The sequence below is a fragment of the Danio rerio genome, chromosome 20, assembly GCF_049306965.1.
Source record: "Danio rerio strain Tuebingen ecotype United States chromosome 20, GRCz12tu, whole genome shotgun sequence".
NCBI lineage: Eukaryota > Metazoa > Chordata > Actinopteri > Cypriniformes > Danionidae > Danio > Danio rerio.
Window position 1 is genome coordinate 22,816,754 of NC_133195.1, and position 19,630 is coordinate 22,836,383.

Sequence of the window (19,630 nt, forward strand, 5' to 3'; positions counted from 1 at the left end):
GAGGTTCTGCCTAGCCAAAGTTTTGAATCTGCTAATCATGGAACATTATTTCCTGCACATGACCACACAGAACAACATTGTAGGCATTCAAACACTTGCAAGCCTTTAACTTCTCTCTTGTAAAATCACTTGGGGTTTCAAAGTGATAGTTGTATACTTGGGGCTGGATGCTTGGCCATTTCATCTTATCCAATATCCATTGGGAGGGTGCTCTCGCAAATGGACCTGTCAGACGAACACAGCTCACTTTAACGTCAATTTTGCTGAATAACTTTTTTTAAAAATTCATTAACTTCATTAAAAAAATAAGGCAGGATTTTTGTTTTTAAAAAAGTGAGTTGGTAATTAAAACATAACTCATTTCAACACAAATACAGTGTATTTCATACTATTTTTATTTACTTTTAATAATAAGAAACAGATAAATGGCAAGTACACTGCAGACAAGGAGCCATAGATTACAGATACAGAACGTGTGTGAGTTTAGATGATTATGAATGACTCAAAGCTTAATACAGGTAGGGTGTACAAGCTTCATTCACAATGCATTTCCTTGTAGGAAAGCCTTAAACATCATTTAACTTCCTGTTATACTCACCTCGGCTCAGTGCACAGTTGAGTACAGCTTATCCTTCAGTTATGGTACATTTACTGTATGCACAATTAAAAATATGAACCCTTCATTCACACAGGTAAATTAAATCTCTCCATTAAAATGTTACCAGAAACCTGATTACAAACTCCACATAACGGACACTGAAAATGTAGGTACATATCACACATAAGAAAAAGTGAAGCTTTCAATTACGTAACCGAATCATTTACACTTTCAAAACTGGCCACAGACAGACAGCTGTGATGTGTTGTGCCTAGTTGGACGATAAATTTGCCCTGAAAAAAAAAAAAAAAAGGACTGCAAGGCACTGGGGTTTCTGAGAAATCAGCGTATATCAGCAATCTGTCCTCTGTGACTGGCTTTACTTCTCAAACTAAACATGTCAACAAAATATAGTGCAAGCACAGAGCATTAGTTCAACGATAAACAACAAATCACTACTTAAGTTAATACTGACAACTTGGAAAATGTATGTGGGGTTTGCTTTGGCCATGATATCATGCCCATAATTATGTTATTCCAACATATAAAACGATGTTGAATTCAGACAAAGCAAGGATGTTTAGTCAGTATATTAACAAAAATGCCACTGAGTATTTACTTCTATAACCTGCTGAGAGTATGGGACAACCTGGATATGCTAACACAGTTGGAAAAACACAGACCCTAGATTTGTTTTAAATGGCTGTTTATCCCTAAAATACATTTTAACCAAGAATGAAAATTGTCATCATTTACTCTCATCGCTCATTACTACATCATTACACCTTTACTTTCTTTCATCTGTTGTACACAAATATTCAACATTTCAATGCTTTTTAATGATATAATGAAAGTCAAATTTTAACATCGTTTAAAGGCACAATATGTACGTTTTGTTTATTAAAATGTCAGCCCGATCTCGATGAAATGCAACTTTTATGTTTTGTCAGTTCAGTCGTATGAAAATGTTCGATTTTAAAAAGTAGGCGTGGCACCCAACCTCACCCCTAAACCCAAACCTCATTGATAAATGAGCAAATCATACTAAATTGTATGAATGAGATCATACTAATTCATACAAATTAGCCAATAAATCAAAAAGTTACAAATTGCAGTGAGATTGTGTTGTTAAATATCCAAAAAGCACTAGAACAGTGTTATGATTTTGCCAACTTTTGTACTTACATTATTCTAAGTTGTTTGAGGAATGTTCAAATCCTCAGGAATAAGCCATCTTAACTAGTGTTAGTCTCCTGTGTCGCAATGCTAATGGCTGCATGGAATGATGGAATTACCAAAGACAATTAATTTTTTTACGTTTTGTCAGTTTAGTGGCGAATTCAGAGTTCAGTCGCATGAAAATCTCTGATTTTAAAAAGGAGGCTTGGCACACAACCCCACCCCTAAACCCAACCATCATTGGGGGATGAGTAAATTGTACTAAATTGTACAAATGAGATCAAACGATATCCTACAAATTAGCCAATAAATCAAAAAGTTACGAATTGCCATGAAATTGTGTTGTTAAATATCCAAAAAGCACTAGAACAGTGTTATAATTTTGCCGACTTTTGTACTTAATTATTCTAAATTGTATGAGGAATGTTCAAATACTCAGGAATAAGCTATTTTAGCTAGTGACATGGACTGTGTTCTGTGTCGCAATGCTAATGGCGGCATGGAAGACGTTGGCTAAGTCCGAAATTGTATACTACTATACTATATAGTCTACTATATCTATATAGATACTATATAGTATGGTAAAATTAGTATACGAGTCGAGTAGTATATCCGAATTCATCAAATTTGAAAATCAGTATGCATAAAGTACCCCGATGACCTACTTCCGGCGAGATTTCTAAGTCGGCATCGAATGGACGCTACGCTATTCCATGATGCCCGCGAGAGAATTTATGAATGGGAGTGAAGTGACGCAACTTATGTGGGTAGGTCAAGTGATTATGACAAAATGGCGGATGTAGTACATCCAAGTTCCATTCATACTGTATAGAACATACTTTTTTAACAGCCGAGTAATACGTTTAAATTCAAATGCAGTTCCTACCGAGCAGTAGGCGATTTCGGATGCAGACAGTTTATTTTTTGTGCGTTGAATTAGACTGCACCTAGCAGCATTATAACAGAACTCTAAAATGTATTTAGTATGATACACCATGCTTTTTCCCACGTGACCATGAACAATACGTAGAGTGTGGCATAATAATTGTCTCTCATCAGCAGTTGCTTCAGCGCTCTCGATAGGCTTCAACAGCTTTCAGGTTTACTCTGCGTCATACGATCATGATAATAAGTTATGAATACTCATTTATAAACATGATTTCTGCAGGAGTCCCGTTGAATGTAATGAAGATGACAACTTATATGATTCCACTCTCAGTATCAATCTACGCCTTTGTTTGTTGTGAATATGCGACATCTAGTGGTAAAAATTGCATACTGTGTCTTTAATCAAAGTCATAATCCAACAGTAATATTACAGAAGCCTACATATAATTAAATGAAAAAAGGTCTTGCCTTAAAGTCCTGAACTATACAATCTGGATAAATCCTACTTTTTTAGTAATGTTTAAAAACATTTGACGTGTATAATAAATAATACATTGATAATGACAGTATTGTTAAGAAAGATATGCTGCATTCATATTCAAAGCGCTCTTTTCCAAGCTTGGGTTTCAGAGGCACACATCCACAGGAAGTTTGTGTATACAGCGTTCACACTGACAGGAAGTTCCCTCCCCTCATTCTCTCAATACATTACCGCTTATTGTGAGGCGTGAGCTCCAACCATTTTGAGATTAGAACAGAACTTTCTACACTTTCTCTCAGATTTTAGTGTCTTTTTCCCTGATCCCTTGAATGAACCATTGGGGCGAGTGCACAGATCTGGAATGGACCCACGGGAGAAGAAAGAATCCCTGGGAAGATCGGACAGTTACAAAATGTTTTAAAAGTGAGCCCTTAAATAAAAGGACACTCATATCGGACAAGGGCGGCCACCCGTATAGTTTGCTTCCAGAAGATGAAAACAAAATGGGAAAGGCTCCAGACTGTAAAGTGAGAAACAATCATGTGAATTGTTGAGTGAGAAACAGCACAAGAGACCAGGATGGGTGGGCATCAATAGAGACAACTGCAGGAAACATTTGAGACCTTTTTGAGAAGTCAACAGGTCCTCTGATGATAATGACATCACAAACTGACTTCCAAGAAAAAATGAGGTCCTGCCGAGGGCAACAAATGTGCCTAAAAACCCTGTTCAGAGTAATCAGATTAATACAAATCTGTAAACCGAACAAGTGAAATAAATTAGCATGAAAATGGAGCGATATTATCATCAACATATACTTCATATGTGTTTAAAACCAAAAGGCTTTTCCAGGTTTGTTGGTTTTGACTAGAACTGTAGACGTTGACTAGTCCAGGTCATGTATAGGTTAAGCTAGGATATAAACCGGATAACTACACGTTCAGACAGAGAGAGGTATTTTCTTCAGGATAAGCCGAGGAGTCCAAAGAGAAGTGGCACCAGGCAAACGCAGCAGTAGGCCACTGTGCCATATACCAGAAACCGGTATGCGAGCTCTACTTGCGCGTGTTGCCTAGCTTTCCTCACATCATCCGAAGGAACGCCAAAGATCTTGCATGCCAATGGGATCGCCACCACCTTCATGGCAGCCCTGACAGCCAAAAGCACCGCCACTCCCATCAGCATCCGCATGACGGAGCGGGTTAACAAGGCCTCATCGATCAAGGGCAGGGCGAGCGGGAGAGCTTCTTCAGGAGGATCTGGCAGCAGACCCAGTTGGTGGTTCAGGCGGCATGCCAGTGCAGCTCCGGCAGCAGTGGCCAACGCCTGTGCAGTGTCTCCACGAGATGTGCTCCAAGTGTCCAATGAGAAAGCCACCAAGCTGAAGCCAACATGCACGAGCAGGACCACCAGAGGGGCATAGCTATGGGACAAGTAGAAGGTGTCGATATCATCAAGCATGGGGTGAAGAACTGCCAGGATGAGCACACTGTAGAGGAAGCCTGTGATCACCTCCTGTGAAAAAAAAGGCAAAAACATATTAGAGAAACAATCAAAGGTGCAGTGAGTGAGTAATTTTGTGATTGTGAGCCAGCTGTCAAATTTGGCCATGAGGAGAGACAGTCCTAAAGTGTAGTACCCCAATTCTAATCATTCATTCATTTATTTTCTTCCATTTATCCAGGGCCAGGTCATGGGGGTAGCAGTCTCCACAGGGAACCCCAGACTTCCCTCTGCCCAGACACTTCCCCCAGCTCCTCCGAGGGATCCTAAGGAGTTTCCAGGCAAGCAGGGAATGATAGGGCATACTCTCACTAGGTAAAGTTTCCTTGAACCGTGAAATTATTTTTAAAAAAAAACTCATTACGCAAATTATCAGAAAACTCACTGTGCTGCACGTATTAGGAGGTTTGCTGAAGGTGCAGCTGCTGTGCAGCGAGCGGTTCATCTATAATAAACTGACCGCTCACATTTATTGATCAGTAAATCCATATGAACATTCCCTTAAGTGACATCTCATCTTTAGTTTCAGATTAAGGCACGATTTGCACTCACACTGCAAGCATAAGCCCAACCGAACCACGCTCTGGCACACCTCTTCCAACCGAGTCAGGGCAAGTCAACTGAACTGCGCCGCCTGGGCATGATTCCGAGCACTCACACTTGTCAAACAAACCGAGAATCGCACCTCGATATGGTTTGAATAGCATAGTATAAATGCACCCATTGTCCCACCAGCGTGTTTTGGATCTTCCCCAAGGCCTCCTCCCAGTGCGAGAAGCCTGGAGTAGGCTGAAACTAGGCTTGCCACGATAGACGGTGTTAACGGTGAGGCCTGTTTTAAGACGCAACACCGGTGACATCACTTTTTCACTGTGACACCATCCTCACATTTGTTTTTTCTAAGTATTCTTTTTTTTTATTATTATTAAATATTTATTTGAATTAAATGGAAAATAGAATTCATAATAATTTACTTAAGACCAGAGCATGCACTATAATTAAAATCTAAACATAGTAATGCGTCATATTTCATTTCTCACGTGAGAATAAATATGCAAGGCATAACCTCATTTTAAAAATCACGCGACCATCATCTGACAGTGTTTAATAATAAATATCGTATTTTTATTCAAACAAGAATGATGTAGCAGTGCCGCGCCATTGACAAGCCAACTGCAGAGAAACAAAGCAATCATCACGGCAACTGAAATGAGCACTTTTTCCGAAGTTCAGCTCTTCTTTTTTGCACTTTATGCATTTCATGTAAAAAAATAAAAGATGAATATACAAGAGTTTAACCTGTGTGTGCACGCATCTTTTATCACCGAGGCCGCTCTCTTTAAAAAAACGAAAGTTGCTTCGTCTATCTGGAAATATTTTGGCTTTTAATAAATGAAAAGTTAATTTAGGTGAGCCAATATTAAAAATTGCTATAAAGTAACTGTGAAGTGCAGCTACACATCGAAACTGAGGTCTGATCTCATCTCTCTCTCGCTATCATTCATATATCGAGACGCCACACAGGTCAAGTCGCAAAACTGAGGCTGGTACCAGCTGACAGGTAGAATAGCTGAAGCCTTTGCGAAATCTGTCAAAATACAGTGCTGAATTTAACAGGCACAAATATCTTTGAGCCAGAAAGTCACGCCTTATCTGTCAAAACGCAACTGGAGCCAATAGGAGTTGTGCATTAATTCTAATAAAATGAAAAACAAATTAAACTATTCATTGCATTTTTCGTTCGATAAAAATATACGTAAACGAAAAAAAATCAAAGGGTGGCTAGTTTGTATTGTGTCTTAATATTAATAAAAATATGCTCAGCCTATTTAAGCTTCACGGTTATATGCTACGCACCACGTTACTGAACTACAATATCTCCGAGGGAGACTATATTACTCGATAGACAACATTAACTTGAGGGATTTTAAAAATAAAAGGTGTTTTAAAAAAGGAATAACACGCCAATCGGCAACAAATAAAACATCTTGCCAGTGTGTGCTGTGTGTAATCCGCCACTGACAGTGATATGAGACACCTGCGCCTGTCAACTGCACTTGTAAGAGAGCTCAAAGATGGTATCGATATAACCAAAAAAAGCAAGATCATAGTTATAAATATTCCATAACAATACTTATCGAAATATTTATACATTTACATGTTGTTTATTGAGATTGTGTGATCTGTGGCTGTCTGATCTCTACCGAAGCTGTAAACTGACACACGTGCGGTGATGTTTAGCTCTGACGAGGCGCTTTTATTTAGCCTGTCTTTAGATTTTTTACACAATGTTTAATTTCTTAACATTTCTTTCTTTTTTATTTATAGTTTATATATAAAATGAGTGCTAGCTTGTTTAGTTGTGATCTTCATTATGCAAGGATCATATTTCATATTCGGTTTATTCTTCAATAGCCTATAAATTCGTTAATAAGGCTATTTTATAAACGGATTGTTCATAAGAACTAAGCTATTAATATATAATGCATTAGGCTAAATAATACATTAAGAAATTGAAGTCAGGTAGGACAACAAAAGACAACCAAACATGTTGCCCCTTTAAGCAAATGTAACCAAAAAGTACCTTTGCGTGCAACAAGCTGCTCATCTGAGAGTGTGTTCAGCACGATGGGGAACATAGTGAGCCCCACAAGATCCCATCTTAAGCCAGAGATGGTCAACATATTGGCCAGGATTCCTGGCAAAGAACATGTAAACCTCACTGTTATTAAATGCCAATTTACAGTGTTTTATTCATTTCTTTTTTTTTAAAGACTGTGTCGACCTGCCATTTTTGTAATGTAATTTTGAAAGTTTTTCTTTTATATTTGTTTCTTGTTCATTCGTTTAATCTTATTTAAACTTTGTGCAATTTAATTACTTATCTTTCTATTTTATTTTCTTATTCGTTTTAAACACATTCTAACATTCATCACATTCGTCCATTCAAACAATTGACGCCGAATTGGCAATTCCCGCAAAACTGAAAGTGAAAGTATTATATGCATTTAAAAGCAGAAAGAAATGAGGAAACCCTGACCCCACGGTGATACCGGTATTACCGGTGTAGTCACATGGCCATTAACCGGTGGGGAAATTTCCTCATCGTCACAACCCTAGCTGAAACAGATGTCTGAACCGCAGCTGGCTTCTCTTAATGTGAGGAGCAGTTGCTTTACTCCAAGTTCCTCCAAGGTGAAATAGCTACTCACCCTATTCATAAGAATGCACCTTGCTACCACGCAAAAGAAACTAATTTTGGTTGTTTGTATCTATGATCTTGTCCTTTCAGTCAAGACCCAAAGCTCAGCTCTAATCGAATCCCCTATTTAACCACTGGTATAATTCAGCCATAAAGGCTTCGACCAACTCTCTGGCATGATCTTCTGCTACTTAATATCACATATGGATGTAAAGACACAGTTCCCCAAAAAATGAAAAATTATGTCTTCCTTTACTGATCCTCCACTTGTTCAAAACCTGTTTGAGTATCTTTCTTCTGTTGAATGCAAAGGATGAAACAAAGGATGAAATTTTTTTGGAAAAAACAAAACAGTAATTTATTTCTGTAGGATTCCTTGTTCCTACTATGAAAATAGCTATTTTTTCTCAACATTCTTCAATATCTTATTTTGTGTTTAACAAGAAATGTATAAATGCTTAGAAACACATTTGTGTGTGTAATTGATAAGGAAATTTAAATTATGGGGTGAACCATCAATTTAAACTGATCATGCACTACAGAAAAAGCAGCACGCTGAAATTTTCTAGTTTACAGACTTCATCCCATACAAACACGAGTGTCTCTTAGTTTTGATAGGCAAAATAATGCTTTGAAGACCACAGATGTGCAAATATGCCCTACCATAAGGCAACATAAGTGAGCTAGCACTTAGACTAAAACTTTGGCCAAGCAGAAAGGCATGAAAACTGACACCAAGGTTTCTTGTTTTGCCATGTTTCAGATAACCAAGATAGGACAGTTGTCAGGCAGAAAGCCGGACTTTTAACCCAATGGTTAAATGTCCAATTCCCTGTAGTTGTTAGTGGGTGGAGTAAATGAATGAAATGATGCCATAACCGTCTGCGGTTGGCTGTATTAAATAGCATGTTCATGCATTTGGGGGCAAAGCAATGAAGAGAAGGATATGTTTTTTTATGATTGGGGTGTGTTTGTTTAGATGTCTGTTTTAAATATGAACAGAGTTTCTCAAAAAATGTTGTTTGCTCAATTTAGAGTTCATACACATTTTTACTACAAAAATTCCTTGACTTCTCCAAATTTTCATGACCTAATGTTTCATGTAATGTCTACATATACATGGTAAATCATAAGAAACATTTACATTTATTACAGCATATCATAAAACACACAATAGTTTAAATTTTTTTTATATCTATGCAACATAGATCATGCTTACACTACACTAATAGTGTTCGAGCATGCTTTTGACCAAGAAAAAAGAAAAGTAAAAACAACTAACCTCCATTCCAATATACAGACATTTGTCATACTAATTTTAGATAACCTTAATGGTTTGTTAAACTAGTAGTAGTAGGTAAAACCACACTGCACTTTTTTCTCCAAAGACTTCCATTCATAGGCATGCGAATGCGGCAGACCAGAATTAAAAGCCTGTGCGATAAAGTTTTGCATTTCACTGCATTCGAAAGTTCAAGCTTGGTGAATTCTTACCTGTGAAATCAAATCAGATGATTGAGTGAGACCAATAGAAGATCATTTAAAATTAGAAATTTAAAATATAGAGAAATCGCTCACTTTTATTGATGTCTAATCATACTGTTTAACCCTGCCCCTTTTCGCAGCGCCGTTCAAAAGAATTTTGCAAGGCCAAACTCTAGTGCAGGGGTGTCCAAACTCGGTCCTGGAGGGCCAATGTCCTGCATATTTTAGTTCCAACCTGAATTAAACAGCAGCTAATCAAGCTCTTTCTAGGTATACTAGAAACTTCCATGGAGGTGTATTAAAGAAAGTTGGAGCTAAACTATGCAGGACACTGGCCCTCCAGGACCTAGTTTGTACACCCCTGCTCTAGTGTGTACACCGCTTAAGTCGCTTTGGACAAAAATATCTGCTAAATGACTAAATGTAAATATAATTTTCTTGACTTTTCCAAAACCTTGGGAGTTTTTCCTGTTTTTCCAAAACTTTTCCAAACCTGGAAAATGCCATGTCAAAATTCCATTTTCCAGGTTTTCCATGAACGTATTTCAAATTAGAAAGTGGTGAAAAGAAGGTTGTGAAAAGAGAAAGCAGGCGAGGTATTGCTTGACAAGAGGTGGCATTCAAGCAATTAACTGTATATAAACAGACTTGGAAAAGACTGAAGGACAACATAAATGACAGAATGAAGACATATCCAGAGCACTTAAAATTTACGTGAACAATCATTTAGAAATGAAAAGTTGCAGTGGATTCAGGATCTTTACAGGGAATCCACCTCTGCTGATACAGGCATATTTCAAACAACCATAGACTCGCTTCTCTCACACTGCAGATCTACATTAGGAACCGGTCTTGCAACATTCATCTTTCAAACTATTTTCTTTTTGACATTTTAATTTAAAATCTCTGTAAAGAAAAAGTCAATAAATAGAGAAATGACTTTTAAACCCTATTAACCCTATAAACTTTTAAAACCTATTATTTATTCATTAGCCCTAAAGAAGTTACCAAACCATATAAATGTTCTTTTAAATGGAATTCAAATATTGTATTCTTTCCAAATGTCATAAAAACTGAATGGCTGACCACCTTTAAGTTGAATGCAAGACAACATCGAAGTATTATAAGTGAGAAACAGATCTCATCAATCAATCAATCATTTTCTTGTCGGCTTAGTCCCTTTATTAATCCAGGGTCGACCACAGCATAATGAACCGCCAACTTATTCAGCGCGTTTTTACGCAGCGGATGCCATTCCAGCCGCAACCCATCTCTGGGAAACGTACACACACACTACGGACAATTTAGCTTAGCCAATTCACCTGTACCGCATGTCTTTGGACTGTGGATTCCACACAGAAACGCCAACTGAGCCGAGGTCTGAACCAACAACCTTCTTGCTATGAGGCGACAGCACTACCTACTGCTCCACTGCATCGCCTGAGAAACAGATCTTTCAGTCATTATTCAATGGAAATTCTAATATTTTTGTCATTGCAATTAAGAATAAAGTGCATTACTGTCCAAATGTTTGAGGTCAGTAAGATTTCTTAGAGAGCAGGCCAATAAATGTTCTATTTTCCCCATCGCCTGATCTGATGTGGTGCAAGTTCAAGGTTACCAGATGATTAGAGACTGACTTTGGACACTTTGCAATAAAACTACAAACAGCCCATCTTACGTTCACGCTGATGTGCACTTAAAATGGGTACAAGATAAGGAACGTGCAGAATCTGCAGAAGAAAACGTGTAATCTTGAGCCATCCACACAGTCCATGACAAGAAATCTCTTTTGAGATTGCAGACACTCGCAGATCTGAAAGACGTATAGCCTGTTGGACCTGTCCTTGTGTGTAGTCTAAACACACATGCACACACAGGCAACTTTTACTGCAAGCCAAAAGTCTTTTCAGCACAGTCTCTCTCTCATTTACATGTTTCCCATCGCACTCCTGCTCTACTCCTTCCCTTTAGAACTCTTTTTAGGTTTGAGGGCTGAATGGGTGCTGGAAAGCCCACCTTTTTTTTTTGGTAATACATTGTAGTTTCCGCCAAATCACTCTGATCACAGGCTTTTAAGTTGTCAAACAGCTCTAAATAACTTCTTTTGTGTTCAACAGAAGAAAGAAACTCTCAATAGCTCAATACATTTTGAACAAGTGAAGGTTGAGTAAACAATGACGATCCTTATTTAGGGGTCAACTATCCCTTTAATGCAGTTGTACTGACTGATGAATAAACAAATGCAAATATTATATTATTTCATTACCATTTAATAAAAATCGTGATCAAGATCAATCATAGGCATTTAAGAACTCGCTCAACAACACTCGAAAAGCAAGTGGGATAATATTTACTTTGTTTACTGCTGTAAATGCTCATGTTGTTCTGTGCATGTACTTTAGTTTTGATTGATTAATCAAAAAAAAGAGTGTTTTCTTTGAGTAGGTAAACTTAAAGGTACAGCTTATATTTTTAACAGCTTGTATTAAAGGACAAAATTGTATTACAAACAATATATAAATACATTTATAAATTTGAATACAAGAATTATTGTGTTGCTAAGTAAAATATCAAATTGTTTATTGAAAGCATCGTCAATGCAGCATGACGCACCGAGATATCCAACTGAACCAAATCGATGGCATGATAACTGCGAGACCGGTGTAGGTTCACACTCCTAATTTTCTTCTTATTATTTTGATTTTAATGTATTGTCATTAGGGTTGGGTTGATAGCATCGTGATGTCTATCGCCCATCGGCGATGGCATCGTCTGAGTCAGCATCCCGATCTTCCGCCCCGCCCCTAATCGCAGCAGCAACCCGCTCACAAAAAATAAATACCTGGAGCCCCATTTACACTAATACGTCTCAGTTTTAAAATGGCATTTTAGATTGCCCCTGGCGTTTCATCTAGCATTTCTGAAAAGCCCTCCTTCCACACTATTCCGCTGAAAACACACATCACATGACCACACACACACACACACACACACACACACACTGTCATGTCGAACAGCTTATCAAGGATGTACATCTGGATTGCGTCTCACTGTAGTTGTTAAACGTGATATTTAATTGAATTTGTCTCTATCTAACGATTCTTCTGTCTTTTGAATCTATCAGGTAATGTGTCACAGCGTCAATACACTGCTTCAATCTTTTACTTTCACAATTGTACTTAGTAATTTTATCGAAAACCTCAGATACTGTTGGTTGGTTCCTGTTGGTTGTGCAGCTTTTTTACAAACCATTATAAATGACATGGATCACTCGGCCTATTCATGCCAGAGTCTGGTGGAAAAAGTGATAGACAGGTGGTCTTTTGTGTATAACTTTATTTATTTATGATTTGGTTATGGGTTAAACTAGGGCTATTAAATTGGCGGCCCGTGGGCCGAATCCGGCCCCCGAGGCACTTTATTCCGACCCTCCAAACAGTGCGACCAAGACATCAAAAATAAATTTTGTTCAGTCGACACACGGCCGCTATAGTTATGAAGTTACGTGCGTCTGTTCAATAACAGCAATAACCTCCAAAACTGTCTGTGCTCTGCATCTCATGCCTTTAAACGCCACCACATATTCATTGCGTGTTGGCATACAGTCTTCTGAGGCGCACATAATTTATTAAACTAAGAACGCAGCTTCTTTCCCAGGAAATTAGTTTTTTACTTTTGATATTTGGCGCCAGTTAATCAGGAAGTGACTATTTTGTTCTCTTTGACTTTGACTGGCTGCTTTATTCGCAGGTCTTTTATGCTCCATTCCAGTTAAATTTGAAAATGATTTATTCAAATTTAATTCACATCTTTGAATGAAAACATAGCTACTGACTAGAGCACATGTCACTCCGCTGCTCATCCGTTTGCACTGGCTGCCAGTTGCTGCTCGCATCAAATTCAAAGCTCTGATGTTTGCCTACAAAGCGACCTCTGGCTTTGCTCCTTCTTACCTGCTCTCACTTCTGCAGATTTACGTGCCCTCAAGAAAACTTGCGTTTAGTGAATGAACGTCGCCTTGTGGTTCCATCCCAAAGAGGGAAAAAAAATCACTTTCCCGAACTCTCTCATTCAATCTGCCCAGTTGGTGGAATGAACTCCCTAACTGCATCAGAACGGCAGAGTCACTACTATTTAGTCTATTTAACTATTTAGTCTCCACTTCACCTCCTAATCTGCAATCGCCTCTCTGGTTCTACCACTAATTGTACTCAAAAAATAAAAAAATTCCATTACTAATGCTCTCCTACTCAGACTTAACATACCTGAAACTTGCCTATAGCACTTATTCATTGTTGCTCTTATAGTTGTGCAAGTTGCTTCCTTGTCCTCATTTGTAAGTTGCTTTGGATAAAAGCGTCTGCTAAATGACTAAATGTAAATGACTGGAACTACCTGTTCAATAAATCATTTTATCACACAACCAATCAGAATCAAGAATTTTAACAGACAATGGAGTAAATAAACATATGCCATAGTGGCGTTGGTGGACTCACTGTCTAATGTCAACTCCCACATTATCCTCGGGTCATCAGACCATTCTTATTGTCAAACACTGGTCTACGGTCTTCAGAGAATCACACAACATCCAAACAGTACATGATTAGGGTTGTAACGGTATGAATTTTTCACGGTATGATAATCGTCTAAAACAATACCACGGTTTGACGGTTTCGCGGTATACGGTATGTTACAAATGTTACAAAATAATAGAACAGTGAAGCAAATTTGACTTTTTCCAAATAATATATTTTTATTTACTATAAACAACACCACTTACAAAGAACAAATAAAAATAAGAAAATAATAAATAATGTGTCAAAGTCCAAATAAACATGGTGCAAATCCTCAGTAAAAAAATAGATATAAATATTTACTATCCTATAAATAGTTACATAACGAAACTAGATTCAATATGGAACATCCTTAGGTTTTATGTGCCAGCATGGATATGGTTGTCTATCGATATGGATTTGGATATGGTTGTCTGCAATGCAGACAAACAGCTGCACCTTCATTTGCGTCTTTTGAAAACAGCAAGAGCAGCAGTTCGTCTTTGCTGTGTCACTGTTTTGTCATGTTTCTGTGCTGCTGTGCATGCAAAAGTACTTAGTATGAGAATTATTTCATGCAAAATTTTTTTTTTTTTTGCGTTTTATTTAGCCGCGCAGAAATGTATGCCTATCTCTCATTCCGTGTTGTTCAAAAAGCTTGGTCCACAAACAAAAGCGAAACCTATGCTTATTGGTTGTGATATAGCGAGTTTGAACCAATCTGGGCATGGAGGAGGGACAATACATCAATGTATCATGTCTGATTTGTCCGGAGACACAGTGACGAGCGTTTCTTTGTCAAATCAGCGTTGTCAAATGTTGATGACGTAACCGCACTGATTCCGGAGCCTCTGAAAGTCCGCGAATGTTATGTGATACAGCACTGGAAAGCTGAGATTCTCTTCTTTATGCCAATCTTTTAATTGTATGAATCGGATCAGCGGACCAAAAGTTATTAAACATTTAAGAGCAATACTTATTTTTAGCCGCGGGCGGCTGTCTCGGTCTTTAAGGGTTAAAACCGTTGATATGCAATTGTTCATGGTATGATAATCGTGCACGTTCAAATCGTGGTAAACCGTCATACCGGTATATTGTTACAACCCTATACATGATCCAGACTTCCTAAATTCGGGTGCTTGGATTTTCACAGAGATGATTCAGCCACCTTCATCGAGAGCACTGCATTAAAATAACAAGGTTTCCATCACCAAGGCAACCAGCATCTGCTTTCTAAATCCGTCCGCTCTCACCAACAGCATTTAAACAGATAACGACACACAGCCTTTCCAAAAAAAAAAAAAAAAAACAGGTCTGAGATATCAGACGTAACTGTAACCGCGTGTGCAACCCACAGCATTAATGATTAATATGCAGCATGTCAGTCTTGACGACTAACGCAAAGATTCAAAGAGTTCAAAATGTAAATGATCACCACTGACTCGTTCAAACCCAAGGGAAGCCATTATCCAATCAGAGACCTTCGAGAAAAAGCCTGGGAAACAGATGAGCTTTAGAAGATCAGGAGATACTGAGTCAGCCGTGATGACTCACTCATTTGTTTCGTTTCAGAAGCTTCACTGACAGGAGAGGGTTGCAAAGCAGCATATATTAGGCTTTTTTCTTGAACTCTTACCAAAGCCTTAGTCACAAAACTGCTGAAAAATTCCTCAACCTCAAAACTATGCGAAACAGAAAACTATAATGAACGAGTGAAGATGCCAGAACTGCACAACGCATATTAAGTAGCACCAAGCATACCTGCCAACACCTCCCACTTTTCCTGGGAGTCTCCTGTATTTCAGACACATCACCTGCCACCCTCCCATTTTGTTATTACTCCTGGAAAACTCTTGTAAATTTCACCCCGCCTCTGGTCCTCAGCTTTTTGGTATTGTCTGTAACACCCCTTGCTTACCAGCTTTGGTATAGTATCCGATCACAACGGCCACCGGAAACCCCTTGTCCATAGTACAGTTACTAACATGGTGCTCAGCTGTGTTATTTAGACACACACCGTCACCCCCCCACCCCCTGGAATTTCGGAGTCAAATGTTGGCAGGCATGGCACAGACTAACAATTATATACCATTACTAGTGCAATCGACTGAAATGGTCAATGGTAAAGCAGTGTTTCTCAACCACATTCCTGGAGGACCACCAACACTGCATGTTTTGGTGTCTCCTTTGTCACACCCATTTCAGGTGTGTCAGTCTCTGCTAATGAGCTGATGATCCGAATCTGGTGTGTTTAGTTAAGGAGACATGGAAAATGTGCAGAGCTGGTGGTCCTCCAGTAAGGTGGTTGAGAAACACTGTATTAAAGGAACAGTTCATCTAAAAAAAACTACAATTCTGGCTTCATTTACTCATGCCAATGTTGTTCAAACCTACAAGAGACGATAAGAGAGAGATTAAAAAGTGATGAAAACATTACTCACCAGGACAGAGTGCATGCCCATATAAATCCTGCTGATGCACACGAGGATACTCCAGAACAGAGCTATGCTTAATCCAAACATGAATGGATACTGTTGAAAACACAGAGAGGAAAGACTATTTAGGGATAGAGCTCAACAGACATTTAATCAAACAACTAAAAAAGGTTGAACATGTAGCTATGGAAAAAGTTAAGAAATTAACTCATTAGGTATGGGGCTTAGTAAAATATGAATATTTCTTGTATTCTACTAATGCCAGATAACACTTCTTACAAATTTTAAATCAGAATATTGTCATTTACACCATTTTCTCCGCAGAAAGTAAGCACTGGTCAGAAAAGGGGCCTTTTTTAGTAAGGAGGTTCAAATCAACTCAGAGTTTAAACTGGAACTCTCAGTTTTTAATCTCTCAATTCAGAGATTTCCGTTTCAGAACTGCTGATTTAGGTGAATCAAGTCTGAGTAGACTAATTCAGAGTTAAGCGCACATATACTGGGACTATCAATAGAGCTTAAATATTACGACTTACCTTGGCAACATCTGAAAAAAAAAAAGAGATCAGCTTTTTTTTCCAGCTGAACTTGATGTGCTCATGCAAAGTTATTGCAAATATGACTATATATTTTTAAAAAGTAGCAACACCACTGCATCAGCGAAACAGATAGATAGAGTTGGAAATCATAGCTGCTCAAGTTAATGCGCAATTTTACATCTAAAATATTTTATTAAGTACAATAAAAATAAGTAATGTAATGTGGGACGTTTATTGACTTTTCACTTGAAAAAGTTTGAAATTGGCCGTAATTTAAGTTATTTCAGATGTAACTGCATTAAAATACAAAAAATAGGCTACTACATAGTTTCTACAACAAATTTGACAAAAGAATGCATGTAACAGCCCGGTTGGAGAAATAAAAGGATTAAACTCATGCACTGATGTTGCACTGTCCTCCTTTGTGCCTTTATTGTTGCATTTGCCGTCCTTAAAGACTGTACAACACCGTAAGAGCTTGTTCTCCCTTCCAACCAGGTGTTCAAACAATGAAGATGAACAGAACAAAAAACAAACTCAAATATGCATTAAATCTCTCCTAAATCAGTCCTTAAATGTAACATTAGCTCCGTGCATTTCTCTGTGCAAGCGATCGCTGTCTCCCTCGTGCTAGGCGCGCTTCTCCGATCTCCTTGCTTCCGTGATCTGCGCGCTCTCGCGCACCTGACCACTTCCGGCAAGCCGCGCGTCAAAATAAGGGTCTCTATAGGCTAAATAACTTAGTGCAAAGCGGAGTTCAAATAAATAACAAAAACACAACAACTTTTAAAGAAATAGAGAAGTAATTAAAAGCAGCATAAATAATTAACACTGAAACCTAACTTAAATGACTTGGGGTTATTTACACTCCCACCAATCATGAGTGATTATGAACTTTAACCTTTTAATCACGAATGATTTTAAATGAATTATAATTACTACTACTATAACCATTTAAGACTATGTAAACAACACTAAAACATATATTACTATGAACTGTTTACTCAAAGGATATGTCAGTATGTTCAGGCTGCCTCCATCAGCAGGACTAACTTCTGCACTGGACGTTCCACCACAGATGGTTTATGTGGACGTTTACCATCCTTCCCCAGATTTCTGTCTCCGAACTGTATTTTCACTCTTCTCACCAATCCGTCCTTGTCAGTGACTGCCTCAATAATCCTTGCCAAGCGCCACTCATTCCTGGGCAGATCCACTGCCTTCTCCAAGACAATATCTCCTACTTGCATGTTCCTTCTTGGTGTATGCCAGCACTGTCTTGTTGTGATGTTAGACACATACTCCTTATGCCAACGTCCCCAGAATTGTTCCGCTAAGTATTGGACATGCCGCCATCTCTTACGGGCATACACATCTTCCCTGACAAATTTGCCAGGAGGTGGTAGGGCTTGAGTAGGTTTTAGAGCGAGGAGGTGATTAGGGGTTAGAGGTTCAGGGCTACTTGGGTCAGTTAGACTATCAACCGTGAGCGGACGACTGTTTACAATGGACATGGCCTCGTAAAAGAACGTTCGCAGAGAAGAGTCATCGAGCCTTCCAGATGACTGTGACAGGGTGGAGCGAAGAACACTTCTGACAGTTCTAATCTGTCTTTCCCAAACTCCACCAGTGTGGCTTGAATGAGGTGCATTAAAAACAAAGTCACACTGTTTTTCCGCTAAGAATGTTACCAGACGGTTGGTGTCAATCTCCTCCATAGCTTTGGTGAGCTCATTCTTGGCTCCAATGAAATTACTGCCTTGATCACACCTTATTTGATGGACTGCTCCTCTGATAGCGATGAAACAACGCAGGCCATTGATAAAGGCATCTGTGGACATGTCATCCAGCATCTCAATATGGATGGCTCTGCAACAGAAACAGGTAAAGAGAAGTCCATACCTCTTGTTTGACTTGCGACCTTTGCAGGTGATGAATGGACCGAAAACATCCATCCCGCTGTATGTGAATGGAGGGGATGGCTCTATGCGCTCTGAGGGTAAGTTAGCCATTTTTTGCTCTTCCGTAGGTCCACGTAACTTGCGACATCTCACACATTGTCGTACAAAGGAAGCTACAGTCCTGTTAACTCCCGTAATCCAGAATCCTCTTGATCTGATTTCATTTATAGTCATTCCCTTTCCTTGATGAGCCATCTTCTCATGACAATCAGCAATCAGAAGTTTTGTAAGTTGGTGCTCCTTCGGAAGTATCACTGGATACTTGACAGCATTAGGGATAGATGCCTCACAAAGTCTCCCTCCCACCTTCAGCAATCCATCTTGGTCGACAAAGGTGTCAAGATTGTATAGTCTGTTGCTGCGAGGTAGTCGTTTGCCCTTACAGAGTAAAGTTATCTCCTCTGCATATGTCTGCTTCTGTAAGTCCTTGATTATGATACACTGTGCATCGTTCCGTTCCGCCAATGTACTGTGATTATGTGACTTGTCTTTCCTGACACGACGTATTAAACGTGCAACAGCTTGGATAGCTTTGGACCATGAGGACAACTTGGTGAGACGGTCTGACAAACATGAATACTGTACAGTTTGCGTGTTGAGTGACTGAACCTTCTTGACTTCAGGGTCGCCAATTGGAAGCTGCTTGCTGATTTCCATAGGTGGTGGTATTTGCTTTTCCCATAAAACTTTAGGTCCTCTAAACCAGTTGGAAGTGACAAGATTGTTAACACTTAGACCACGCGATGCGTAATCGGCTGGATTTTCATCTGAGCAAATGTACCGCCACTGTTGAGGAGTTGTGG

At 38.8% G+C, this 19,630-nt stretch overlaps 1 protein-coding gene and 1 long non-coding RNA gene across 3 annotated transcripts in view; one reads left to right on the forward strand and one right to left on the reverse strand.

The window, feature by feature from the left end:
- Window positions 1-374: 374 nt before the first annotated feature.
- sgpp1a (sphingosine-1-phosphate phosphatase 1a) overlaps window positions 375-19,630 on the reverse strand; it is a 37,567-nt gene continuing 18,311 nt past the window's right edge. Inside the window, exons 2-4 of one of the 2 annotated variants that reach the window (XR_012396406.1) lie at window positions 16,334-16,423; window positions 1,962-4,661; window positions 375-1,565 (exon numbers count right to left, since the gene is read on the reverse strand). Coding sequence is in view for 1 of the 2 variants with exons in the window: in XM_679255.10 (XP_684347.1) it covers window positions 4,110-4,661; window positions 16,334-16,423 (642 nt within the window). In the remaining variant the exon portion in view is untranslated. Of the gene's footprint in view, window positions 4,662-16,333; window positions 16,424-19,630 lie in introns of both variants that reach the window. The other variant, XM_679255.10, reaches the window with a different exon arrangement.
- On the forward strand, window positions 7,421-12,074 carry LOC141379557 (uncharacterized). The gene is made up of 3 exons (XR_012396410.1): window positions 7,421-9,548; window positions 9,687-10,244; window positions 10,330-12,074. It is a non-coding gene; the product is annotated as an uncharacterized lncRNA (long non-coding RNA).